The sequence below is a fragment of the Schistocerca serialis genome, chromosome 1 (assembly GCF_023864345.2).
Source record: "Schistocerca serialis cubense isolate TAMUIC-IGC-003099 chromosome 1, iqSchSeri2.2, whole genome shotgun sequence".
Classification (NCBI taxonomy): Eukaryota; Metazoa; Arthropoda; class Insecta; order Orthoptera; family Acrididae; genus Schistocerca; species Schistocerca serialis.
Window position 1 is genome coordinate 1,193,944,749 of NC_064638.1, and position 27,974 is coordinate 1,193,972,722.

The window sequence follows — 27,974 nt, forward strand, 5'->3', positions numbered from 1 at the left end:
TGGACCAATGTTAAAAATGGTGTCCTGTGATGAAGCCTCGTAGACGATTAGGTCTCAGTCTGATTTGCGTGTGTAGACTTGAAAGTCCATTCAAAGTATAAAAATATATTGTTACATTACGACTACGTCATTTGAAGACCCTCTTTTATTTTAGATAAAAAAGAAAGATAAATTTCATTCGGTGCTAGTGAGATCATTAAATACAGAAGCTTTTCATTTGGTTCACAATTATTTCAAAAATCATTTTGTGTGTAGTTACAATTTACATATTACATTCTTTAGAACCAACGATCATTTACTTTTCAGGAAGTTCAATAAGAGTTCTGAGTGCAGTTATTTTGAAAGGAAACTTCTATTCTTTTCATGGTCAGTATCAAAGAAATTGTTTCAAAACTGGTTCAAATGGCTCTGAGCACTATGGGACTTAACTTCTGAGGTCATCAGTCCCCTAGAACTTAGAACTACTTAAACCTAACTAACCTAAGGACATCAGACACATCCATGCCCGAGGCAGGATTCGAACCGACGACCGTAGCTGTCGCGCGGTTCCAGACTGTAGCGCCTAGAACCGCACGGACACTCCGGCCGGCCAAATTGTTTCTGAGTTAACTGCGTACCACAGTTATTTTGGCAGTTTTTAAATTAATGAAACTGAATGATATTATTATTATTATTATTATTATTATTGATTTTCACGAAATACATAATTTTGTCCCAGTTTTCTTACATGATTACCACCGAAGACACGGTTCAAGTAAATAGTCTTACATAACATTTAATGTTCTTGATTGTCAGTTTCAGAACATAAAGTCAATTTCTCCTAATCACAGGCGGTAACGTTAAACTATTACTATCCAAGAATAGCTTCGAAATAAAAGTGTCCTCTCTTCTATGTCACGAGAGAGTTAACGCAAATTAAATATAACTTCTTTTTGTCACAGTCAAAGGGAAGAAAATACACTTTCTACAGTGCCTTATGTAATATCAGTATCAAGCAAAAGGATGATATACAGGGTGTTACAAAAAGGTACGGCCAAACTTTCAGGAAACATGCCTCACACACAAAGAAAGAAAATATCTTATGTGGACATGTGTCCAGAAACGCTTACTTTCCATGTTAGAGCTCATTTTATTACTTCTCTTCAAATCACATTAATCATGGAATGGAAACACACAACAACAGAACGTACCAGCGTGACTTCAAACACTTTGTTACAGGAAATGTTCAAAATGTCCTCCGTTAGCGAGGGTACGTGCATCACCCTCCGTCGCATGGAATCCCTGATGCGCTGATGCAGGCCTGGAGAATGGCGTATTGTATCACAGCCGTCCAAAATACGAGCACGAAGAGTCTCTACATTTGGTACCGGGGTTGTGTAGAGAAGAGCTTTCAAATGCCCCCATAAATGAAAGTCAAGAGAGTTGAGGTCAGGAGAGCGTGGAGGCCATGGAATTGGTCCGCCTCTACCAATCCATCGGTCACCGAATCTGTTGTTGTGAAGCGGACGAACACTTCGACTGAAATGTGCAGGAGCTCCATCATGCATGAATCACATGTTATGTCGTACTTGTAAAGGCACATGTTCTAGCAGCACGGGTAGAGTATCCCGTATGAAATCATGATAACGTGCTCCATTGAGCGTAGGTGGAAGAACATGGAGCCCAATCAACACATCACCAACAATGCCTGCCCAAACGTTCACAGAAAATCTGTCTTGATGACGTGATTGCACAATTGCGTGAGGATTCTCGTCAGTCCACACATGTTGATTGTGAAAATTTACAATTTGATCACGTTGAAATGAAGCCTCATCCGTAAAGAGAACATTTGCACTGAAATGAGAACTGACACATTGTTGGATGAACAATTCGCAGAAGTGTACCCGTGGAGGCCAATCAGCTGCTGATAGTGCCTGCACACGCTGTATATGGTACGGAGACAACTGGTTCTCCCGTAGCACTCCCCATACAGTGACGTGGTCAACGTTACCTTGTACAGCAGCAACTCCTCTGACATTAGGGTTATCGTCAACTGCACGAAGAATTGCCTCGTCCATTGCAGGTGTGCTCGACGTTCTAGGTCTTCCTCAGTCTCGAGTCATAGGCTGGAATGTTCTGTGCTCCCTAAGACGCCGATCAATTGCTTCGAACGTCTTCCTGTCGGGACATCTTCGTTCTGTAAATCTGTCTCGATACAAACGTACCGCGCCACGGCTATTGCCCCGTGCTAATCCATACATCAAATGGGCATCTGCCAACTCCGCATTTGTGTACATTGCACTGACTGCAAAACCACGTTCGTGATGAACACTGACCTGTTGATGCTACGTACTGATGTGCTTGATGCTAGTACTGTAGAGCAATGAGTCGCATGCCAACACAAGCACCGAAGTCAACATTGCCTTCCTTCAATTGGGCCAACTGACGGTGAATGGAGGAAGTATAGTACATACTGACGAAACTAAAATGAGCTATAACATGGAAATTAAGCGTTTCCGGACACATGTCCACGTAACATCTTTTCTTTATTTGTGTGTGAGGAATGTTTCCTGAAAGTTTGGTCGTACCGTTTTGTAAAACCCTGTATTAATACACCGTAAAACATCACCTGATGTCTGGATGATTACTGTTTCGAATGCCAACGGTTTTCCTACACCATATTAGACACGATTTTAGTGTTTCCGTACTTTCTTCACCCACTGTACGTCTTTCGAGCATCCGAAGTGGGCTCCATTACATCGCGACGGTTGCCCTCTGCTCGCAGGCGGGTCTGCACGGGCTGACGGGGCACATCGAGTTCACGGAGGGGAAGCGCAGCAACTTCAAGCTGGACCTGCTGAAGCTGAAGCGCGAGCAGCTGCGCTCCGTCGGCTTCTGGAGCCCCGCAGGCGGCGTCAACATCACCGACCCCAGCGCCTTCTACGAGACCAGCGTCAACAACATCACCCTCGTCGTCATGACCAGGGAGGTAAGCGCTCCGTCCGCTTCTTGCCACCTGCGTGACTGCATAAGGTACAGCTACTCGGGGAGAAAGATTCATAACGAGCTTGTTTACTTCGGTAGGCAAACATTTCGTGGCTGGTAGAGATAAATTACGAGGGTCACTCCAAAAGAAATGCACACTATTTTTTTAATCCATCTTTTATTCTACATGTTTGAAAGTTTTACAGTGTGTAGATACATCCTTTAGGAACAATATTTTCATTTCTCCACATAATTTCCATCTCTCTCAACTGCCTTACGTCATCTTGGAACCAACGCCTGTATACCCGCACGGTAAAATTCTGAACCAACCTGTTGGAGCCACTGTTTGGCAGAGTGCACAAGGGAGTCATCATCTTCAAACTTTGCTCCACGAAGAGAGTCTTTCAGTTTCCCGAAGAGATGATAGTCACATGAGCCGGGTCAGGACTGTAAGGCGGGTGTTTCAGTGTTGTCCGTCCGAGTTTTGTGATCGCTTCCATGGTTTTTTAACTGATACTTGGCCGTGCATTGTCGTGCAACAGCAAAACATCATGCTTTTGCCGATGTAGTCGAACACGACTCAGTCGAGCTTGAAGTTTCTTCAGTGTCGTCACATATGCATCAGAATTTATGGTGGTTCCACTTGGCATGATGTCCACAAGCAAGAATTAAAACACCGTAGCCATAACTTTTCCAGCAGAAGGTGTGGTTCTGAATTTTTTTCTTCTGTTAATTCGCTTGATGCCACTCCATTGATTGCCTCTTTGTCTCTGGTGAAAAATGATGGAGCCATGTTTCATAGCAATTCTTCCAAGAAATTCATCTCCACCATTCTCGTACTGTTCCAAAAGTTCGCTGCATACAGATTTTCTTGTTTCATTGTGAGCCACTGTCAACATCCTGGGAACCCACCTGGCACAAACCTTTTTTTAACGCCAACACTTTCAGTATTCTGCAAACACTTCCTTCCTCTATCCCAACGTAGAGTGACAATTCGTTCACTGTGATGCGTCTGTCAGCAGTCACCAATTCGTTAACTCTCTGCACATGTCTGCAGTGTGTGCAGTACGAGGCCTGCCGCTGCGAGGACAATCCTCAATATTGTTGTGCCCGCTTTAATCACGCAACCTGCTTGCCCACCGACTAACTGTACTGCGATCGACAGCAGCATCTCCATACACCTTTTTCAACCTCTTGCGGATGTTTCCCACTGTCTCGTTTTCACAGCACAGGAATTCTATGACAGCACGTTGCTTCTGACGAACGTCAAATGTAGCAGCCATCTTGAAGACATGCTGTGATGGCGCCACTCACGGGAACAGGTTGAACTAATGTTTTAAACAAGGAGGAGGGATGTATCTACACACTGTAAAACTTTCACACATGCTGAATGAAAACTGTATTTTTACAAAAATAGTGTGCATTTCTTTTGGAGTGACCCCCGTATTAACAGCAATAGCAGTGAACAGCGGGACGGAATTGACGGATACACACAAGACACATGAAATTAAGACGTGTGAAGCTTTTTATGTAGAACAGAAAGAGTATCCGTCAATGAAAAATAGAAGAAAAACAGCGCAAAATGGGTGCGAACCGAAACAGTTGATCAGCAGAATCAGCAAATACTTTGGACACACCTCACTTTGCTAACAGTTCTCAGGACGGATAGAATGCGATGAACAACGCAATATTACAAACAATACAACCTACGGCGCTGCACACTCTGATTTTCACAGTAGCAATATCGAAGTGAAGAGATTAAACATTATTGAATGCGTGCGCGCAAGCGTGTGTGTGTTTTGGGGGGGGGGGGGGGGGGGGACCCTTATGCACACAAATAAGGAAATTCAGTATTACACCAGGAGTGTGTTATAAGGCCGTTTCTGTTTACAAGAAACACGGTGAACAATAATAACCCCGATGATAAGAGCATGATAGCGGACGCCGAATAGACCAAATTTTTCCAGAGAACAAGAAGTCGGAGATGAGGGGCTGTGGCCATAGTAAGACAAACAATAAGTAATGAAGTTATGGAAGTTAGCCCGCTAGCCGAACGTGTTTGGATATGTCTGCGGTGTGATTTTGTCCGGCTAAGCTGTATCAAATTTATTTACCAAGACGTTCTAATCGTGACTGTATTTCAACTGGTGTATCTCAATTTTATTTTCCACAGCTTTTGATTAATCAGTTATAATTTTTCAAAACTTTAAATACTGCATCAGTCTACATGATATCGGATTATTTAAAAAAATTGTTCTTAGACTGTTCTTTGTTTTCTTCTATCGTATTCAGATATTTCATAATAAATTACAGTTTCTTCAATTTTTAGTTTTAGTAATTTTATTAGAAAAGCACGCCTGGTACACGGAGATGCCTTGCTCTTTATTGACTGCAGTAGCCAGGCACAGCTAAGGCTCTGGAGTGCAAAATGTTTGGCAAACTGGATATATTTTATACCTTAGACTCAAAACATCTTGCGTGAATAGCTTGTAGACAACAAAAACATATTGCTTCCATCTCTACATATAACACTGAGGTTCATGATGCAGATTTAAGTGTTTTCTTGCAAGGGTGAAGCCAGTTTTAAATACATTTCTTTGAAATTTCACTCCATCAGTTGAGAGAAACTGAAGCCTTGATTATCGTTGGTCCTCAAATTCACAAATTTATGAAGGATTATGAATTCGAGAATACAGTGAATGCGCTGCCTTCAAGTCTGTTACTGAAAACTTTATACGGAGTGAAAAAATACCCAGAATACAACAGCAGTCTCAAAACATTTATGGAAAATTTCAAGAATCTAGGTAATGGAAATGTCGTGTGACTAGGTCCTCCCATCGGGTAGACCTTTCGCCACTTCGGCGACTTGCGCGTCGAAAGAAGTTAGGTGATAGCATGAGTATAGAAGTCTGCTTTTTACACTCAAATACAGACTATTCCCCAGAAATTCTGGGATATTATAGAGAAGAGCAAAAAGTATGATTCCAACAGGATTTTAAGAACATGGGGAAGAGGGACCAAGAACCATGGATTGAGAGTACGATGCGTATGGCATATCTGGCCAGCTTCCCCTTCCAGCGAGTTCGGCCGCCCTATGCAAGTCTTTCCAGGTGAGGCTAGTTAGGTGAATTACGCGTCGCTGATGGTGGAACGATGATCGAGACAACACAAACACACACAGCCAGTCCCGAGCAGGAAAAATCTTCGAGCAGACCGGAAATCGAACCCGTGACCCCACGATTGAAAGTCGGCAACACTGCCCATAAGAGCACGATCATTGTTGGATGTTCAGGAGGAACAGCTACGATGAAGATTATACCAGCATATAAAAGAAATAGAAAGACGAATATTAACTCTAACAGCGCACTCGGAACGCTGCTAACAAGGGTACTTCATCAACTTACCTCATATTTTAAGGAGAAAAAGCACACATACACGATATTAATCACAGAAGTCGATCCCGTTCGAAAATTGGGGACGTGCGTCTGACAGCACACAGTTATGACGGTAGTGGTTGTTTGTCACTCTGGCCCACTGCAGCAGCTTAATGCTTGAGAACGAAGTGCTGTAGAATGGAATGTGTGAGTGAGAGGTTTACGAAAAACTGTTTTAACACTGGTAACACGTTTTGTTCATTGCGTCAAAGTGCGCGGTATCTAACCTGTAGCTGATGCCAGAGACCCATTTTTTCTGAAAAATTTTATTTTCAGAGCCACAAATGCTGTGTGAATAAATGAATGAGTGTGTCATTAAAGAAGTAGCGTAGCGCTATTCAGTTTTTAACATCACTGTTGTTCAGTATTTCGTTTGAGCTTTATAGCTGGCGTTGTTAAAGTGAAGTACATTTGCTGGAGATGAGCTATTCTTCAACATGATTGGCACGATTAAATCGTAAATGAAAATTCATTAACTTCATTTCATAATAATTCTTAATTTGCTTAAGTTCATTCACTTGGATTTTGAGGTGTACATATAGCTGCAGAATATGAATACGAGAATACTGTTAATACAATATTGAACATGTCAGTATTCATTTTTCGCGTAGAATTACGTGTTCTCGAACAATATTCCAGAACACCTATGACATCCCGCCGATAGGATGAATCAGTTTGCCGCTACTCTGTATTCTAATCCGCGTTGAGGCATTACACGGCTGCAGTAGGGCCTATCGAGTACTTTATAAGACAAGAAGACAAACAACCGATGTGTGCGAAAGTTTAAACACTGTACTTTCACTTCAGAACTGCCAACTATCAGAATTATGCCCAAAATTTTCGATTCGTGGGTCTTGTTAGTGATGTTTCCTAGTAAGAAAACTGTTGATAGTGGTTTTACCAATAGCCCAAAAAATTAAAGAACGATTGTAAAAATATTAACATTGTTTCAAAGTTTATATATATGTGCTTTGTAAAATTAACTGAATTTTCCATAGATGATTAGTATAACATGATAATAATAATAAAAAGGGAAAACACTCCTAATGTTCTGTAAAACTATATTTATTTGGTCATGAACCGTCTTTCGGCTGTTCAGCACATTTTCATGTGATAACTGAATGTCGCAAACACTGATAAGCATGAAGAGTGACTTTGTGCGAATAATATGTAAGTCGCACTTCATGTTTACCTGTTTTTCCCGCAATAGTACGATCAAGCTAACCTTGTCGCACCTTCGATATAAAATTGGTAAGCTATATAATTAAATGAATCAATTAAACTACCGCCCTTAACTCATTGTTACGCTAATTGATTTATGACCCCCTGGGGATAAGCCATCCTTTTGCAAAACCCCCAAACCCTCCCCCTCGTCCACCCACACCACTCTGGGATAAGCTGACACGTATCTAGTCATCACGCCCCAATCCAGATCTCAGCCACTTTTTCCCCTCCTGGGAAAGGCCTCCAGCCTTCCCATCACCTCCCCCACTTCTGGACATTGTGGGAAAAAGATTCAATCTGTACCAAACTGCTGGAGTGAAGGAATCTCACAACACAAAATTCAAATCAGTGTCAATTGATATAATGTTATTCAACTCAATTTGCATATTCCTAATTTAATCAGTTTATGGGAGACAGGGCCCCTCCCCATCCCTACCCCACTTTCCCCTCCTATCTCAAACTTGGAAACTGGTGGGAAAAAGACTCATTCTGGGCTCAGCTGCTAAACTGGGAGGATCTCATGATACGAAATACGTAATAAATTCGACCAATATACACTCCTGGAAATGGAAAAAAGAACACATTGACACCGGTGTGTCAGACCCACCATACTTGCTCCGGACACTGCGAGAGGGCTGTACAAGCAATGATCACACGCACGGCACAGCGGACACACCAGGAACCGCGGTGTTGGCCGTCGAATGGCGCTAGCTGCGCAGCATTTGTGCACCGCCGCCGTCAGTGTCAGCCAGTTTGCCGTGGCATACGGAGCTCCATCGCAGTCTTTAACACTGGTAGCATGCCGCGACAGCGTGGACGTGAACCGTATGTGCAGTTGACGGACTTTGAGCGAGGGCGTATAGTGGGCATGCGGGAGGCCGGGTGGACGTACCACCGAATTGCTCAACACGTGGGGCGTGAGGTCTCCACAGTACATCGATGTTGTCGCCAGTGGTCGGCGGAAGGTGCACGTGCCCGTCGACCTGGGACCGGACCGCAGCGACGCACGGATGCACGCCAAGACCGTAGGATCCTACGCAGTGCCGTAGGGGACCGCTCCGCCACTTCCCAGCAAATTAGGGACACTGTTGCTCCTGGGGTATCGGCGAGGACCATTCGCAACCGTCTCCATGAAGCTGGGCTACGGTCCCGCACACCGTTACGCCGTCTTCCGCTCACGCCCCAACATCGTGCAGCCCGCCTCCAGTGGTGTCGCGACAGGCGTGAATGGAGGGACGAATGGAGACGTGTCGTCTTCAGCGATGAGAGGCGCTTCTGCCTTGGTGCCAATGATGGTCGTATGCGTGTTTGACGCCGTGCAGGTGAGCGCCACAATCAGGACTGCATACAACCGAGGCACACAGGGCCAACACCCGGCATCATGGTGTGGGGAGCGATCTCGTACACTGGCCGTACACCACTGGTGATCGTCGAGGGGACACTGAATAGTGCACGGTACATCCAAACCGTCATCGAACCCATCGTTCTACCATTCATAGACCGGCAAGGGAACTTGCTGTTCCAACAGGACAATGCACGTCCGCATGTCTCCCGTGCCACCCAACGTGCTCTAGAAGGTGTAAGTCAGCTACCCTGGCCAGCAAGATCTCCGGATCTGTCCCCCATTGAGCATGTTTGGGACTGGATGAAGCGTCGTCTCACGCGGTCTGCACGTCCAGCACGAACGCTGGTCCAACTGAGGCGCCAGCTGGAAATGGCATGGCAAGCCGTTCCACAGGACTACATCCAGCATCTCTACGATCGTCTCCATGGGAGAATAGCAGCCTGCATTGCTGCGAAAGGTGGATATACACTGTACTAGTGTCGACATTGTGCATGCTCTGTTGACTGTGTCTATGTGCCTGTGGTTCTGTCAGTGTGATCATATGATGTATCTGACCCCAGGAATGTGTCAATAAAGTTTCCCCTTCCTGGGACAATGAATTCACGGTGTTCTTATTTCAATTTCCAGGAGTGTATTACTTGTTTAAACTGTAATTAAAATGATTAATTAAATTGGTGGGAAATGCTGGGCTGTGGTTCTTTTTATTTGGGTGGGAAAAATAGCCCACGTTTATGACGTCACAACTGCGATAGCAAAAACGAAAGAAATGGTCCATTTGCACTACACTATCAAATTAATTGTTTAACAATTTACAGGAAACAAGACAGGGAAAATATTCATAAGATGTAAGTCAAACAGATTGCTTAATGAACTCACAACCACTTAATGATGGTTCTTCTTTATAATGAAACATACATTGAATGTTTGCACAAACACGTTGTGCAAATCAAGTAATTAAATTTCAGCAACAAATAGATCAAAGCGCTAGATATATCCAAGGTCTTTTATGTACCAATGCTTGAGAGCAGAAGCGCCCTCCTGCACCACAACATCTGACGAAAAAAACACACACTCGCTAACGCGAAGCGCGCCAACTACCAACCACAGGAGTGCTGAGAGCTGCATCCACACTGGCTAGGAGAAGGCTAGAGACTGCACCTGCATGGACCACACCGTCAGTTCTAAGCTGGTAGAGGCATGCGTATTCATATACAGAGATATGTAAACAGGCAGAACACGGCGCTGCGGTCGGCAATGCCTATATAAGACAACAAGAGTCTGGCGCAGTTGTTACATCGGTTACCGCTGTTACAATGGCACGTTAGCAACATTTAAGTGAGTCTGAACATGGTGTTACAGTCGGCGCACGAGCGATAGGACACAAATCTCAGACGTAGCGATGAAGTGGGGATTTTCCTGTACCACCAATCCATGAGTGTACCATGAATATCAGGAATACGGTAAATCGTCAAATCTCCGACATCGCTGCGGCCGGTAAAAGATCCTGCAAGAATGGGACCAACGACGACTGCAGCAAATCGTTCAACGTGACAGAAGTGACACCATTCGTCAAATTCTGACACATTTCAATGCTGAGCCTCCAAAAAGTGTCAGATTGCGAACCATTCAACGAAACCTCATCAATATGGGCTTTCGAAGGTGAAGGCGCACTCGTGTAGCCTTGATGGCTGAACGACACAAAGCTTTACATCTCGCCTGGGCCTGTCTACACCAACATTGGACTGTTGACTAGAAACATGTTGCCTGATCGGACAAGTTTCGTTTCATATTGTATCGAGCAGGCGGACGTGTATGGGTGTGGAGACAACCTCATGAATCCACGGACCCCACATGCCAGCAGGGGGTGTTCAAGCTGGTGGAAGGTCTGTAATGGTGTGGGGCGTGTGAGGTTAAGGTGATATGGGACCGCTGATACGTCTAGATACGACTCTGACAGGTGACACACACGCACATAGGCATCCTGTCTGATCAGCTGCATCCATTCATATCCATTGTGCATTTTGACTGACTTGGGCAATTCCAGCAGGACAATGCCACACCCCACACGTCCAGAATTGCTACAGAGTGGCCCCAGGAACACTCTTCTGATTTTAAACACTTCCGCTGGCCACCAGACTCCCCAGATATGAACATTATTGAGCATATCTGGGATGCCTTGCAATGTGCTGTTCAGAAGAGATCTCCCTCGTTCTCTTACGGATTTATGGACAGCTCTACAGGATTCATGGTGTCAGCTCCCTCCAGCACAACTATAAGGCAGTTGAGTCCATACCATGTTGTGTTGCGGCACTTCTGGATGCTCGCAGGGGCCCTACGCAATGTTAGGCAGGTATACCAGTTTCTTTCGCTCTTCAGTGTAGAGTGGAGTCTATATGCATGTGTATGACATGGAAGACTGTCATGATATCTGTCCCGCCAATTTCCAGATGGGGTAGGGGACATGGAAAATTGCAGAGAGGAGGGGGGAGGGGCCCTCCCTCACACAAAGTGATAAAATAAAGAATATGCAAATTGAGCTGGACAATATATTAGCTGGCCGTAGTGGCCGAGCGGTTCTAGGCGTTTCAGTCTGGAACCAAGTGGCTGCTACGGTCGCACGTTTGAACCCTGCTTCGGGAATGGATGTGTGTGATGTCCTTAGGTTAATTAGGTTTATGTAGTTCTAAGTCTAGGGTACTGACGACCTCAGATGTTAAGTCCTATAGTGCTTGGAGCCCTTTGAACAAATTTGAATAATATATTACTATGTCAACTAACATCGATTTGAATTTCATGTCGTGAGATCCTTCCTCTCCAGCATCTCAGCATGGATTGGGTCTCTTTTCCATCAATGTTCCAGATGTGAGAGGGGAATGAGAAAGTAGGGGAGGGGAGGGAAGGGCTGGGGGATTCCCAGGAGTGGGGAGTGACAAAAACCATGTCCCTTATCCCAGAGGGGTGTGGAAGAACGAGTTGGAGAGGTAGTGAGTTTCTTAAAAGGATGAATTGCCCCCATGGTGTCAAATCAACCCTCAGGAGGTCATAAATCAGTTAGCATAACAGTAGCTTAAGGATGGTAGTATAATTGGCCAATTTAATTAATTTGAATATTAATTTGATATCAAATATGGGCTAGGATCGGCTTTGTCCTACTACCTGCGATATTCCTTTGTCACCTGAAGATGACCTGAAAGCTGAAAGTTGGTTCATGACCAAAAACATATAATTTTCTAGAACATTACGAACTGTTTTCCTTTATAATATTACTTCTGCTTCAGTAACTTAAACATTTAAAATACGAAATGTTATTTTGTGAAAAATGCCAACTTGACAAAAAATGCACGTAATTGGAATCACAAATTGATTCTCTAATACCTATTTTTGAGAAATTATGCGACAAAAACTAAAAATACTGACAGTTGTATGTATGTTATCTACTCTGATAGATATGAATGTCTTCTTGTACTTATAGATTAGATGACTATAATTAATAACTCTACACTTGTAATCATTTCCATCTGAAACATTTACACAAAATTTTTTTAAATATGCAGCTGTGGCATCTCTTATGAGAGTGTGTTCAAATGGTTCAAATGGCTCTGAGTACTATGGGACTTAACATCTTAGGTCATCAGTCCCCTAGAACGTAGAACTACTTAAACCTAACTAACCTAAGGACATCACACACATCCATGCCCGAGGCAGGATTCGAACCTGCGACCGGAGCGGTCACGCGGTTCCAGACTGAAGCGCCTAGACCGCACGGCCACACCGGCCGGAAGAGTGTGTAACCTGCTATTTTTTATTCTGACGGAATATGTTAAGGACCAAAATGTTGTGGAACATTCTACCAGCATTACACTCCTGTCGTTCCTCCTGAAAGAGACAAAGCACGGTGTACAAGTAGCAGGCGCAGCCTGGCTTCCACGGCTCCCGTAGTTTCGCTGCCAGCAAGCTGCGCGCGCGCGCGCTCGCACATCGCTGAACGGCGCCCCTGTGTCGGCAGGAGAAGCCGTACGTGATGGTGAAGGAGGACCACAACCTGACGGGCAACGCGCGCTACGAGGGCTTCTGCATCGACCTGCTCAAGTGGATCGCTGCCCAGGTCGGCTTCCACTACGCCATCAAGCTCGTTCCCGACCACATGTACGGCGTCTACGACCCGGACACCAGGGAGTGGAACGGCATCGTGCGCGAGCTCATGGAGAAGGTGAGCACCAAACAAGTGTCTGCCACCTAAAAACGCCCAGTCCCAGCTTCCAGCAACAACAAAAATTTGGTCTTCAGTGTTTTTCATAAAATTACTGACCGAATTTAAACTGCCATCATAATTTACTCACTAATAGGTACAATCTTACATTAAAGGTTTAACACATTAAATCAGGAATTAAAGTTTTGTAGGGAGCACATTGTGTTCACGTGGGAGCAATCTAGATGCTTGTAAAACAATAAACTGGTAGCCAAGATCGCAGGAATTCTTTTTATTCCATGATAACCGGTTTCGGCGAAGCTAAAGCCGCCATCATCGGATCTAGAGAGGACACAAAACACTGTAAAAGTGGTCTTAGATTCCACTTATACAACATGTATATATGTAAATTTAGTTACATACCTTAGGACACATACAGGTTACAACATCAAGGAAAACAGTGGTGATATTAATAGTTCTCAGTGCAGTGCTTGGTTAGCTCAAATGGTTTCCGGCTTGAGTCCCGAGCTGGCAAAAAAAAAAAAAAAAAAAAAAGCGTAGAGCACTTCCCTGCAAGGCAAAGGTCCGAGTTCGAGTCTCGGTCCGGCACACAGTTTTAATCTGCCACGAAGTTTCATATTAATAGTTGCCTATAACACGCAGGCCTTACAAAATTGTCGTAAGTAGCACATATGCGTTGTAAATGTTGTCTCCATGACATACAAGCGCAAGCTAGGTACTACCGCAACTCCGGCTCTGTTCTTACAATACAGGCCGCGTCGCGAGATAGCGCTAGCAGAAGAGGCACCAATGGATGTCAGACCTTGCCTCATAACAGGCTCTGCGTGTGTGGTAAGAATACGTTATTAGGGCTTGTACATAATTCTAGAGATTACTGTATCACGTAAACATATAAAAAACTTCTGAAAACTTGCCGGCCGAAGTGGCCGAGCGGTTCTAGGCGCTACAGTTCTAGGTTCGAATCCTGCCTCGGGCATGGATGTGTGTGATGTTCTTAGTTAGGTTTAAGTAGTTCTAAGTTCTAGGGGACTGATGACCTCAGAAGTTAAGTCCCATAGTGCTCAGAGCCATTTGAACCATTTTTTATGAAAGCTGCAGACCTACACAATTGCACATCTGCCTGGTCACATATACAACATATCGAAAACAATTTCAAATTTCATGAGAACTGCGGAATTACAAAAATGTACATCTGTCTGGTCCTATACGTAATAAGATACGGTCATACATAGATATTTTATGGGGTCTGCAGAGTTATACACAGCACATCAGTCTGGTGATATATAAAATCTACCGAGAGTACGTACAAATGTTAAGAACATTACAGGGTTACACAGTGCATACCCGTCTGGTCATATGTAAAAATACCAATAAAACACACCTTGCATATAAACGCATGTTTTTCCGGTCATATCCAATACACATCTCCCTGGTTCCATATAAAACATACCGAAAAGAAATGCAAAATTTTTGGGACTGCCGAGTTACACAAGTGCACATCTGTCTGGTCATATGTAAAAACTACCAAAAGGCATATACAAATTTAAGAACACTGCAGATCCCATAAAATATCTATGTACAGGGTGTTTCAAAAATGACCGGTATATTTGAAACGGCAATAAAAACTAAACGGGCAGCGATAGAAATACACCGTTTGTTGCAATATGCTTGGGACAACAGTACATTTTCAGGCAGACAAACTTTCGAAATTACAATAGTTACAATTTTCAACAACAGATGGCGCTGCGGTCTGGGAAACTCTACAGTACGATATTTTCCACATATCCACCATGCGTAGCAATAATATGGCGTAGTCTCTGAATGAAATTACCCAAAACCTTTGACAACGTGTCTCGCGGAATGGCTTCACATCCAGATGAAATGTACTGCTTCAGCTGTTCAATTGTTTCTGGATTCTGGCGGTACACCTGGTCTTTCAAGTGTCCCCACAGAAAGAAGTCACATGGGTTCATGTCTGGCGAATAGGGAGGTCAATCCACGCCGCCTCCTGTATGTTTCGGATAGCCCAAAGCAATCACACGATCATCGAAATATTCATTCAGGAAATTAAAGACGTCGGCCGTGCGATGTGGCCGGGCACCATCTTGCATAAACCACGAGGTGTTCGCAGTGTCGTCTATGGCAGTTTGTACCGCCACAAATTCACGAAGAATGTCCAGATAGCGTGATGCAGTAATCGTTTCGGATCTGAAAAATGGGCCAATGATTCCTCTGGAAGAAATGGCGGCCCAGACCAGTACTTTTTGAGGATGCAGGGACGATGGGACTGCAACATGGGGCTTTTCGGTTCCCCATATGCGCCAGTTCTGTTTATTGACGAAGCCGTCCAGGTAAAAATAAGCTTCGTCAGTAAACCAAATTCTGCCCACATGCATATCGCCGTCATCAATCCTGTGCACTATATCGTTAGCGAATGTCTCTCGTGCAGCAATGGTAGCGGCGCTGAGGGGTTGCTGCGTTTGAATTTTATATGGATAGAGGTGTAAACTCTGGCGCATGAGACGATACGTGGACGTTGGCGTCATTTGGATCGCAGCTGCAACACGGAGAACGGAAACCCGAGGCCGCTGTTGGATCACCTGCTGCACTAGCTGCGCGTTGCCCTCTGTGGTTGCCGTACGCGGTCGCCCTACCTTTCCAGCACGTTCATCCGTCACGTTCCCAGTCCGTTGAAATTTTTCAAACAGATCCTTTATTGTATCGCTTTTCGGTCCTTTGGTTACATTAAACCTCCATTGAAAACTTCGTCTTGTTGCAACAACACTGTGTTCTAGGCGGTGGAATTCCAACACCAGAAAAATCCTCTGTTCTAAGGAATAAACCATGTTGTCTACAGCACACTTGCACGTTGTGAACAGCACACGCTTACAGCAGAAAGACGACGTACAGAATGGCGCACCCACAGACTGCGTTGTCTTCTATATCTTTCACATCACGTGCAGCGCCATCTGTTGTTGAAAATTGTAACTACTGTAATTTCGAAAGTTTGTCCGCCTGAAAATGTACTGTTGTCCCAAGCATATTGCAACAAACGGTGTATTTCTATCGCTGCTCGTTTAGTTTTTATTGCCGTTTCAAATATACCGGTCATTTTTGAAACACCCTGTATGTTCGTATCTTATGACGTATAGGACCAGACAGATGTACATTTTTGTAATTCCGCAGTTCTCATGAAATTTGAAATTGCTTTTCGTATATGTGATCAGGCAGATGTGCAATTGTGTAGGTCTGCAGCTTTCATAAGTTTTGTGTATGTTTACGTGATACAGTAATCTCTAGAATTATGTACAAGCCCTAATGACGTAGTCTTACCACACACGCGGAGCCTGTTATGAGGTGAGCTGTGACATCCATTGGCGCCTCTTCTGCTAGCGCCATCTCGCGACGCGGCCTGTGGTGTAAGAACAGAGCCGGAGTTGCGGTAGTACCTAGCTTGCGCTTGTATGTCATGGAGACACTTAACATTTATAATGTCATCTCTCTTGGACGCATATGTGCTACTTACGAAAATTTTGTAAGGCCTGAGTGCTATAGGCAACTATTAATATGAAACTGTGTGCCGGACCGAGACGAACTCGGGACCCGTGCGGGCAAGTGCTCTACCATCTGAGCTACCCAAGCACTGGGAACTATTAATATCACCATTGTTTGCCTTGATGTTGTAACCTGTATGTGTCCTAAGGAATTTAATTAAATTTATATGTATACATGTTATATAAGTGGAATCTAAGCCCACTTTTATAGTTTTTTCTGTCCTCCCTAGATCCGATAATGGCGGCTTTAGTTTCGCCGAAACCACTAATCATGGAATAAAAAGAATTCCTGCAATCTTGGCTACCAGTTTATTGTTTTATTAAAGTTAGATACTGTGTATACGTCATGAGGCAGACCAACCCATGGCGCAAAAACTACCCAGACTATAGTCATCAAGATTTGAGTGTGAGAGCACTTTTCGACTTTCTACAAACTTTACTCATTTTTCGAAACATTTTTCCTTGCTAAACAAAACACGCTCAGAAAAACAAAATGAAAATAGTTTATCGCTTACGGTGTTTTAGCTATTGATGTGGCAAAACAGTAAAGCATTTTCGATTGTTTCAATAATTTGAGGTTAAGGGTGGGGAGGGAGGCAGGAGGGGGGGGGGATGTACAGGTATGCTTACATTTGCTCAGTGACAGAGAATAAGGGCTGTTTTTCTTAACTGCACAATGAGACCTAATTCTACCGACTAACTTTGCTCGGCCTTTTGATATATTAATATTTCATATTTTATTCTCCTTTTTGTACGTACTAACAGCAAGTAAGGAACTGAAAAAGTACCAAAATACGAAAAACCTTGAGCTCCTATTCTATAAGCATATTAAAACAACCGGTAAATTAACTAGACAACTTGTGAAATCCTACAAAATCCTACTAAGATTGAGACAGTACAATCAATCAATGCAATAATAGAAGACATGAAAAAAAGCAGGAGTACTGCAATATAATATACGAGGCAGAAAAAAATTTAGGCAGAAAAACACTTAAGAAGAACGGAACTGCCTCGTCTGGCAACACAAAAAGAACCCACTCCGAGAGAATAAAAGTAACAAAGACACGATGAAAAGCTAAAACAAAGCTCTGGAATGTGCTTTGTTCTGCATAGAGTGTTTTATAGGGCCCGAACGAGAATAATAATAATAATGATAAGTGTGTCTAAATATTATAGTATGATAATATTTAATTATGGCTCCGTAAACTTTCCCGGCGTGGTAATTGATTATATTCATATCGAGTCTTCAGCCGGAACATAACTTCATCTTAACACAATATTTCGGCGGTCTACCTGCCCTCATCTTCAGTTGAGTAAGCCGTCGCACTAAATACATGTGGGCAGTTTTCCATAGATAACCAATGCTACGCTATGAGATCAAAAGTATTCGGACACCCCAAAAACATGCGTTTTTCATATAAGTTGCATTGTGCTGCCACCTACTGCCAGGTACTCCATATCAGCGATATCAGTAGTAATTAGACATCGTGAGAGAGCAGAATGGGGCGCTCCGCGGAACTCACGGACTTCGAACATGGACAGGTGGTTTGGTGTCACTTGTGTCACACGTCTCTACGAGAGAGTTCCACACTCCTAAACTTTCCTAGGTCCACTGTTTCCGATGTGATAGTGAAACGTGAAGGGATACGTACAGCACAAAAGCGTACAGTCCGACCTCGTCTGTTGACTGACAGAGACCGCCGACAGTTGAAGAGGGTTGTAATGTACACTCCTGGAAATGGAAAAAAGAACACATTGACACCGGTGTGTCAGACCCACCATACTTGCTCCGGACACTGCGAGAGGGCTGTACAAGCAATGATCACACCCACGGCACAACGGACACACCAGGAACCGCGGTGTTGGCCGTCGAATGGCGCTAGCTGCGCAGCATTTGTGCACCGCCGCCGTCAGTGTCAGCCAGTTTGCCGTGGCATACGGAGCTCCATCGCAGTCTTTAACACTGGTAGCATGCCGCGACAGCGTGGACGTGAACCGTATGTGCAGTTGACGGACTTTGAGCGAGGGCGTATAGTGGGCATGCGGGAGGCCGGGTGGACGTACCGCCGAATTGCTCAACACGTGGGGCGTGAGGTCTCCACAGTACATCGATGTTGTCGCCAGTGGTCGGCGGAAGGTGCACCTGCCCGTCGACCTGGGACCGGACCGCAGCGACGCACGGATGCACGCCAAGACCGTAGGATCCTACGCAGTGCCGTAGGGGACCGCACCGCCACTTCCCAGCAAATTAGGGACACTGTTGCTCCTGGGGTATCGGCGAGGACCATTCGCAACCGTCTCCATGAAGCTGGGCTACGGTCCCGCACACCGTTAGGCCGTCTTCCGCTCACGCCCCAACATCATGCAGCCCGCCTCCAGTGGTGTCGCGACAGGCGTGAATGGAGGGACGAATGGAGACGTGTCGTCTTCAGCGATGAGAGTCGCTTCTGCCCTGGTGCCAATGATGGTCGTATGCGTGTTTGGTGCCGTGCAGGTGAGCGCCACAATCAGGACTGCATACGACCGAGGCACACAGGGCAAACACCCGGCATCGTGGTGTGGGGAGCGATCTCCTACACTGGCCATACACCACTGGTGATCGTCGAGGGGACACTGAATAGTGCACGGTACATCCAAACCGTCATCGAACCCATCGTTCTACCATTCCTAGACTGGCAAGGGAACTTGCTGTTCCAACGGGACAATGCACGTCCGCATGTATCCCGTGCCACCCAACGTGCTCTAGAAGGTGTAAGTCAACTACCTTGGCCAGCAAGATCTCCGGATCTGTCACCCATTGAGCATGTTTGGGACTGGATGAAGCGTCGTCTCACGCGGTCTGCACGTCCAGCATGAACGCTGGTCCAACTGAGGCGCCAGGTGGAAATGGCATGGCAAGCCGTTCCACAGGACTACATCCAGCATCTCTACGATCGTCTCCATGGGAGAATAGCAGCCTGCATTGCTGCGAAAGGTGGATATACACTGTACTAGTGCCGACATTGTGCATGCTCTGTTGCCTGTGTCTATGTGCCTGTGGTTCTGTCAGTGTGATCATGTGATGTATCTGACCCCAGGAATGTGTCAATAAAGTTTCCCCTTCCTGGGACAATGAATTCACGGTGTTCTTATTTCAATTTCCAGGAGTGTATGTTAATGACATACACTCAGTCACTTGAAAATGGCATAAAAGGCTGACTCCTGGGTCGTAATTAACTAAACAACTATACAGTGAAGTGGCGGTGCGATCATTCAAAAATCATTGTACGACTGTTGCTGAGCAAAATGGTTCAAATGGCTCTGAGCACTATGGGACTCAACTGCTGAGGTCATTAGTCCCCTAGAAGTTAGAAGTAGTTAAACCTAACTAACCTAAGGACATCACAAACATCCATGCCCGAGGCAGGATTCGAACCTGCGACCGTAGCGGTCTTGCGGTTCCAGACTGCAGCGCCTTTAACCGCACGGCCACTTCGGCCGGCGTTGCTGAGCAACGTCGAAAACTTTTTACTGATGTCATTAAGCCCAAGCTTTAGTTTCTCCATCATTTGTTCATCCGTTATCAACTCGCATTTCTAGTTTTAGACCTAACGTCCAGTGGCTGCGTAAACATGCACAAAGTGTAGTACGATTTTGCACAACAAAGAGCGGGTAAACCAAACAGGTGCTGAGGAATGGGGACACTACTGCGAACAAACTTGTCGCCCGTTGTCGCGCAATGTCACGCGACCGTGCACAGGCTTCAAATCAATTTTAATTTTCCGAGCCAGTCGGGCGACACGCTGAAGCTAATCAGCCTGTAACAAGCACGAAGATGTTAGTGGGATAAGAAGACGCCTGCGTATCACACTACAAATATTACTTACAAGTTTTGGAAGGAGGTAGCAACGGAATTAGACGAGACAGGTAATTTTCTTTCCTCACGTGTCTTTAGAGAACAGTGAGGATGGTATTATGAATGTGGTTTTCCATAGTTTGACCCAGATTCTCGAAAACATTTTCTGTTACATTTAAAAAAAAATCATTACGCCAATAATTATTGCTGAGCTAAGCCCGAGCGTGCCGGAACGGTTATCCATCCTTCCCTAATCCGACCTTGTGCTGCGTCTCTAACGACTTCGTTGTCGACCGGACGTTAAACAGTAATCTCCTCCTCCTCCTCCTGATGCTAAGGAGCAGATATAATCTAATGGGGTCTCTTCCTCTTTTCTGTAAACTATACTAAGCAAAAATTAACTAAAAATTGAATAAGGCGTATGTGTGACATGGTAGTGCCATACGCCTAAGCTGAAGACGAAGATGCGAGCGGAACCACACTGCCAAGCAGTTGCGAAACTACCTAAAGGTTACTGGTAGTGTAGTTGCACCGTGAAACAGCAGCCCATATGAGCAAACCAATTGTACCTTTACCTGTGGTTACTCGTACTTTAGGTACTTGGGCTATAAATGGCTCTGTTTAAAAAGAATAGCTCTATATAGTCATACGGCCGAGGTGTGCACCTCTGTTTTCATACCCTGCAGCTAATTCACAGCAAATAATAACCTGCGCCTGTGCTCCTTCAGTCAAAAAGTCTGCACATTGCCTAGAACTGTGAGTTAATAAAATACACACAAATACAAAGTAAAAGTTACATGACTAACTTAATAAATATGGTTCGATCTAACGTCTGTAATTGATGTAGGCCACAGAGAATTATGTAGACTAATTTTTATTCAAAAAAGAACATCTCAGATAAAAGGGATTTGGCCTTATGATATTCATTTAAAATACAGACAGAAAATACCCTCATCAAATGGTCCGTAGCTCGTGGTCTCGCGGTTGCGTTCTCGCTTCGCGAGCGCGGGGTTCCGGGTTTGATTCCCTGTGGGGTCAGGGATTTTCACCTACCTCGAGATGGCTGAGCAAAGGTTGGGAAATTCTACGGGCGCTGACAACCGCGCAGTTGATCGCCCCCACAAACCAAACATCATCATCATCATCATCACCCCTCATCAAATGCAGTAATGCTACGTTGAGTGTGTTATGAGAATGGTAGCAAACTCCCCAATCTAAACAGTCATCAAAGATGCACGAAAACTAATTCCATTTCATAATCACAATTCAACAGCTCAAAACAGTTCAGAGTTCAACATGATGATCCACAAATTAAAAAATTGCTGCGCGAAGAACATTAACTCATACTCTGTCTAATCTCAATCCGTAAGTTAAGAATTCTACTGTGGAGCACTTTCAGACCTCTTCGAAATGTAACGTCACTTCAAATTTAGAGTATGTTCACCGCCCACAACCAATGAATGACCTACACGACTCGCAGGTCTCACTCCTTCTAGCATCAATGTAAAAATGCCCAGAATCGCTCCCTTCAGCTCTTCAGTCGAAAAGTCCCAGTCTCCACTTGACTCCCATAGTGTTGCGCCCCTGTATGCTTTTTCATTGGCTGAAAGCTGTCCCCACCAAAAATGTGTTTCTCTCACGTTCTACAGACATCATCTGACTGAACTTGACTACTTCCTGCAGCAAACTAATATACTAAAACAACGTTTAAATAAACGAAATGTTATAAATATTCGGTCACACTCAGATTATTTATAACAGATATAAATAAAGATTTGTTCATAAACAAATAATCCAGCATTCTTGCACAAGTGAGCTCATGATAAATGTCAACAATTGTCGTTGAATATTGTTCAAACAATTATTTAGCCTTGCTTGTCAGAAGCGCCTTTGGTACTCTTTTAGAAAGCGTCTTTGACACTCTTTTAAAAAGATAGTATCAGTTACAATATGCGACTGGCCAACTTACCAAATTTCCATTATTTTGTATCATCAATTGTAACTAATATTAAAGTTACTGGCAGAATAGCTGACTACTCATTAAATAAATACACAAGTATGACAAAATATGTGGTATTCATGTTGCATTCACTTGCTATGTAATTTTGGAGGATTCAATTTTATGACAAACATTTGCATAATGAAAAGCTATTAAAACAATAATAAATCAAGACATAAAATAGCTTTCAGAGATGACAGCTACAGTGCAATGCTGCCGTCTGAAACCTTGTATGTTGGAATTGCATGAAGTGTTTAACAGCTGTTAATTCCGAAGTTCATTGCGAAAATGTTTGTTCGCTGTGGAATATTAACTTCTGTAGTTTTGAAGATACTGAAAATATTGTTGTGGCACTGGATGGGCCTCATTTATCTGAAGTCGCTGATGTAATCAGATTTCCGTTAATACTTGACTGTGAACTATTATCAAATCTCAAAGAGCTGTAACTGGGCCATCTTTAGTATTGTCTGACACTCCCCGTTTCCCAGAGCATTGTCTGTTCTCTTAAGCGACCAAACGTTGTCAACATTCCCCGTACCGAGAATTACCCACGTGCCGCCGCACTGCTTGTCTTTGTACCTGGCTCCCCTAGCCGGGCTGGTCACGTAGCCGGCCAGGACGCCGCGCGCCCTGAGCCCTGCACCCACTAGTTTCAGGCAAACGAAAAATTCACGCCACCTCACACGACTTCCAGACGGCCAAATCGGTCGCCTACATTGGCGTAAAGTTACAGAGTTTCTAAGACCACTTGTAACTTAAAAGGATTATAATTAATCCCATCTGTTCCTAGCTCAAAAAATTCCGAAGGAGTATCTTTTAATTAAAAGACACGTTTGTTAGCTAATGGGCTAACTACACAAGCGGCAAGACGCAGTCAATACCTTCGCTGCGCAGTGCCGATGGTACTGTGACCGACGACTGTGCCGCTAAAGCGGAGTTATTGAACGCAGTTTTCCGAAATTCCTTCACCAGGGGAGACTAATGGAATATTCCAGAATTTGAAACACGAACAGCTGCTACCATGAGTTTCTTAGAAGTAGATATCTTAGGGGTTGCGAAGCAACTCAAATCGCTTGATACGGGCAAGTCTTCAGGTCCAGATTGTATACCGATTAGGTTCCTTTCAGATTACGCTGATACAATAGGTCCCTACTTAGCTATCATATACAACCGCTCGCTCACCGATAGATCTGTACCTACAGATTGGAAAATTGCGCAGGTCAAATGGCTCTGAGCACTATGGGACTCAACTGCTGTGGTTATCAGTCCCCTAGAACTTAGAACTACTTAAACCTAACTAACCTAAGGACATCACACACATCCATGCCCGAGGCAGGATTCGAACCTGCGACCGTAGCAGTCGCACGGTTCCGGACTGCGCGCCTAGAACCGCGAGACCACCGCGGCCGGCTTGCGCAGGTCGCACCGGTGTTTAAGAAGGGTAGTATGAGTAATCCATCGAAGTACAGACCTATATCATTGACGTCGGTTTGCAGTAGGGTTTTGGAGCATATACTGTATTCAAACATTATGAATCACCTCGAAGGGAACGATCTATTGATACGTAATCAGCATGGTTTCAGAAAACATCGTTCTTGTGCAACGCAGCTAGCTCTTTATTCGCACGAAGTAATGGCCGCTATCGACAGGGGATCTCAAGTCGATTCCGTATTTCGAGATTTCCGGAAAGCTTTTGACACCGTTCCTCACAAACGACTTCTAATCAAGCTGCGGGCCTATGGGGTATCGTCTCAGTTGTGCGACTGGATTCGTGATTTCCTGTCAGGAAGGTCGCAGTTCGTAGTAATAGACGGCAAATCATCGAGTAAAACTGAAGTGATATCAGGTGTTCCCCAGGGAAGCGTCCTGGGACCTCTGCTGTTCCTGATCTATATAAATGACCTGGGTGGCAATCTGAGCGGTTCTCTTAGGTTGTTCGCAGATGATGCTGTAATTTACCGTCTAGTAAGGTCATCCGAAGACCAGTATCAGTTGCAAAACGATTTAGAAAAGATTGCTGTATGGTGTAGCAGGTGGCAGTTGACGCTAAATAACGAAAAGTGTGAGGTGATCCACATGAGTTCCAAAAGAAACCCGTTGGAATTCGGTTACTCGATAAATAGTACAATGCTCAAGGCTGTCAATTCAACTAAGTACCTGGGTGTAAAAATTACGAACAACTTCAGTTGGAAAGACCACATAGATAATATTGTGGGGAAGGCGAGCCAAAGGTTGCGTTTCATTGGCAGGACACTTAGAAGATGCAACAAGTCCACTAAAGAGACAGCTTACACTACACTCGTTTGTTAGAATATTGCTGCGCGGTGTGGGATCCTTACCAGGTGGGATTGACGGAGGACATCGAAAGGGTGCAAAAAAGGGCAGCTCGTTTTGTATTATAACGTAATAGGGGAGAGAGTGTGGCAGATATGATACGCGAATTGGAATGGAAGTCATTAAAGCAAAGACGTTTTTCGTCGCGGCGAGATCTATTTCCGAAATTTTAGTCACCAACTTTCTCTTCCGAATGCGAAAATATTTTGTTGAGCCCAACCTACATAGGTAGGAATGATCATCAAAATAAAATAAGAGAAATCAGAGCTCGAACAGAAAGGTTTAGGTGTTCGTTTTTCCCGCGCGCTGTTCGGAAGGGGAATGATAGAGAGATAGTATGATTGTGGTTCGATGAAGCCTGTGCCAAGCACTTAAATGTGAATTGCAGAGTAGTCATGTAGATGTAGATGTGGGCGAATTGACAGTCTTGTGAGGCCATTTCTAACGTTATCTGCAGTGTCCCATAACATGATTCCATTTACGCATGTACCCCGACATTAATATGGGATATGATCACCATGCACACGTACACAGGCCGCACAACGGGCTCGCATACTCTGGATCAGGTGGTCGATCAGCTGCTTGGGTATAGCCTCCCATTTTTGCACCAGTGCCTGTCGGAGCTCTTGAAGTGTCGTAGGGGTTTGAAGACGTGCAGCAATACGGCGACCGAGAGCATCCCAGACGTGCTGGATGAGGTTTAGGTCTGGGGAACATGCAGGCCACTCCATTCGCCTGAAATCTTCTGTTTGGAGGTACTCCCCACGATGGCAGCATGGGGGGGGGGGGGGGGGGGTTCACTATCATCCATCAGGAGGTTCAAAATGCAAAATGGTTCAAATGGTTCTGAGCACTATGGGACTTAATATCTAAGGTCATCAGTCCCCTAGAACTCAGAACTACTTAAACCTAACCAACCTCAGGACATAACACACATCCATGCCCAAGGCAGGATTCGAACCTGCGACCGCAGCGGTCGCGTGGTGCCGGACTGAAGCGCCTAGAACCGCTCGGCCACACCGGCCGGCTCCATCAGGAGCCACACCTGGCCTACTACACTTCCTCTGTCAAAGACATCCAGAGCTGCACGTGCACCAATCATAACCCCACCCCAAACCATCAAACCACGACCTCCATACAGGTCTCTTTCACGGACATTAAGGCGTTGATATCTGGTTCCTGGTTCACGACAGATGAAAACTCAGCGAGAATCACTGTTCAGACTATACCTGGACTAGTCCGTGAAAATAACCTGGGACCACTGCTCCAGTGACCATGTACTGTGTTCTTTACACCAGGCTTTGCGGGCTCTCCTGTGACCAGGGGTCAGTGGAATGCGCCTTGCAGGTCTCCGGGGGAATAAACCATGTCTGTTCAGTCGTCTTTAGACTGTGTATCTGGAGACAACTGTTCCAGTGGCTGCGGTAAGGTCCCGAGCAAGGCTACCTGCAGTACTCCGTGGCCGTCTGCGGGCACATATGGTGAGATATCGGTCGTCTTGTGGTGTTGTACACTCTAGATGTCCCGTACTGTAGCGTCTGGACACGTTTCCTGTCTGCTGGAATCATTGCCATAATCTTGAGATCATACTTTGTGGCGCACGGAGGGCCCGTGCTACGACATGCTGTGTTTGACCAGCCTCCAGTCACCCTAGTATTCTACCCCTCATAACGTCATCATTATGTGTTCTTTGAGCCATTTGCAACAGTCAGTCACCATTAGCACGTCTGAAAACATCTGCACACTTACTCGCTGCACCGTACTCTGACATGCACCAACACACCTCTGCGTATGTGGACTGCTGCCAGCGCCACCGTGTGACGACCTCAGGTCAAATGCACCGCATCGTCATACCCCGGGGTGATTTAAACCCGCAAACCGCCCATCAAAGCGTTGTTTCACCATGTATCAGCATTATCCTTAATTTATGAGCATGAGTGTAATTCATTGCGTAAGATACCATTTACCTATGCTTCTTTCCACCTCTTGTTTCTTAGTCTAGAAATCCCTGGCGTGTCCAGTGTACCTATAAAAAATAAATCGGAGAAAGACATGCCAACCTCACTGCCCAAAAGGACGACTGCAATGGTCTGGTCGGATGACGCCGTGGGCAAAGGGCGCGGTGTTGTCGCTCGCTATCGTGACGATGTGCGACGGTCTGTCGCATATTTACACATCCAATGAACACCTAGCCTTACATTTCGGTTTCCCCAACATGAACACTGGCGGCTGTAGTTTCATATGACGTCTTTATGCATGTCATTAGGCTACTATACTACTGCAGCTATAGTTTCATTGCAGGTCGCGGTGGCTGAGCGGTTCTAGGCGCTTCAGTCTGGAACCGCGCCACAGCTACGGTCGCAGGTTCGAATCCTGCCTCGGGCATGGATGTGTGTGATGTCCATAGGTTAGTTAGGTTTAAGTAATTCTAAGTTATAGGGGTCTGATGACCTCAGCTGTTAAGTCCCATAGTACTCAGAGCCAATTGAACCATATAGTTTCATTATTTCCTTTCATTATCGATTAAGTGTTTAGAAAAAGAGGAAAAATTGACATTAATATGAACAGAATTGATCATTTCGATACAAGTGCGTTTGCGAACAGCTTCACTCCAAACACATCGTCGGAGAATGAAGAAATAAATGAAGGAAGTAACTGAAACTTTGACTGACGGCTTACATTTTACATCTCAGGTTGGTGATACTGAATAGCTTAAAAATTTTGCTTCGTCATGTAGTGAGAACACATTTCTATTCAGCCGACCTATGGCGGACCACGGTGATGAAGTACTATTTTAAAATAAGCGCTTTCTAGGAACCCTACCGTTCCTTGATTTACCGAAGCTGTGATGCTTACCCAAAACATATAAAAAATGAAAACGGTATCAAAACTGATACGTTGCAAAAGAAAGGTTGTGTTGCTTGAGGCTTTCCGGACGGACTAGTAGAAATGGTTACCGGGTGACACTTTGGATGTCGTGAAATCCCCACAATATTTAATCTTTGCAACTAACAGACTTCTTCAGGTGCTACGAACACACGACTGAGCTGTGACTGAAGCCTCCTGCTTACGCCA

General features: G+C 44.8%; 1 protein-coding gene across 1 annotated transcript in view; it reads left to right on the top strand.

The window, feature by feature from the left end:
• Positions 1 to 27,974, top strand: part of LOC126456514 (glutamate receptor ionotropic, kainate 2) — a 1,353,954-nt gene that overhangs the window by 1,099,328 nt on the left and 226,652 nt on the right. The window contains exons 8-9 of the mRNA XM_050092267.1: positions 2,765 to 2,968; positions 12,974 to 13,177. Coding sequence (XP_049948224.1) covers positions 2,765 to 2,968; positions 12,974 to 13,177 — 408 coding nt within the window. The remainder of the gene's footprint in view (positions 1 to 2,764; positions 2,969 to 12,973; positions 13,178 to 27,974) is intronic.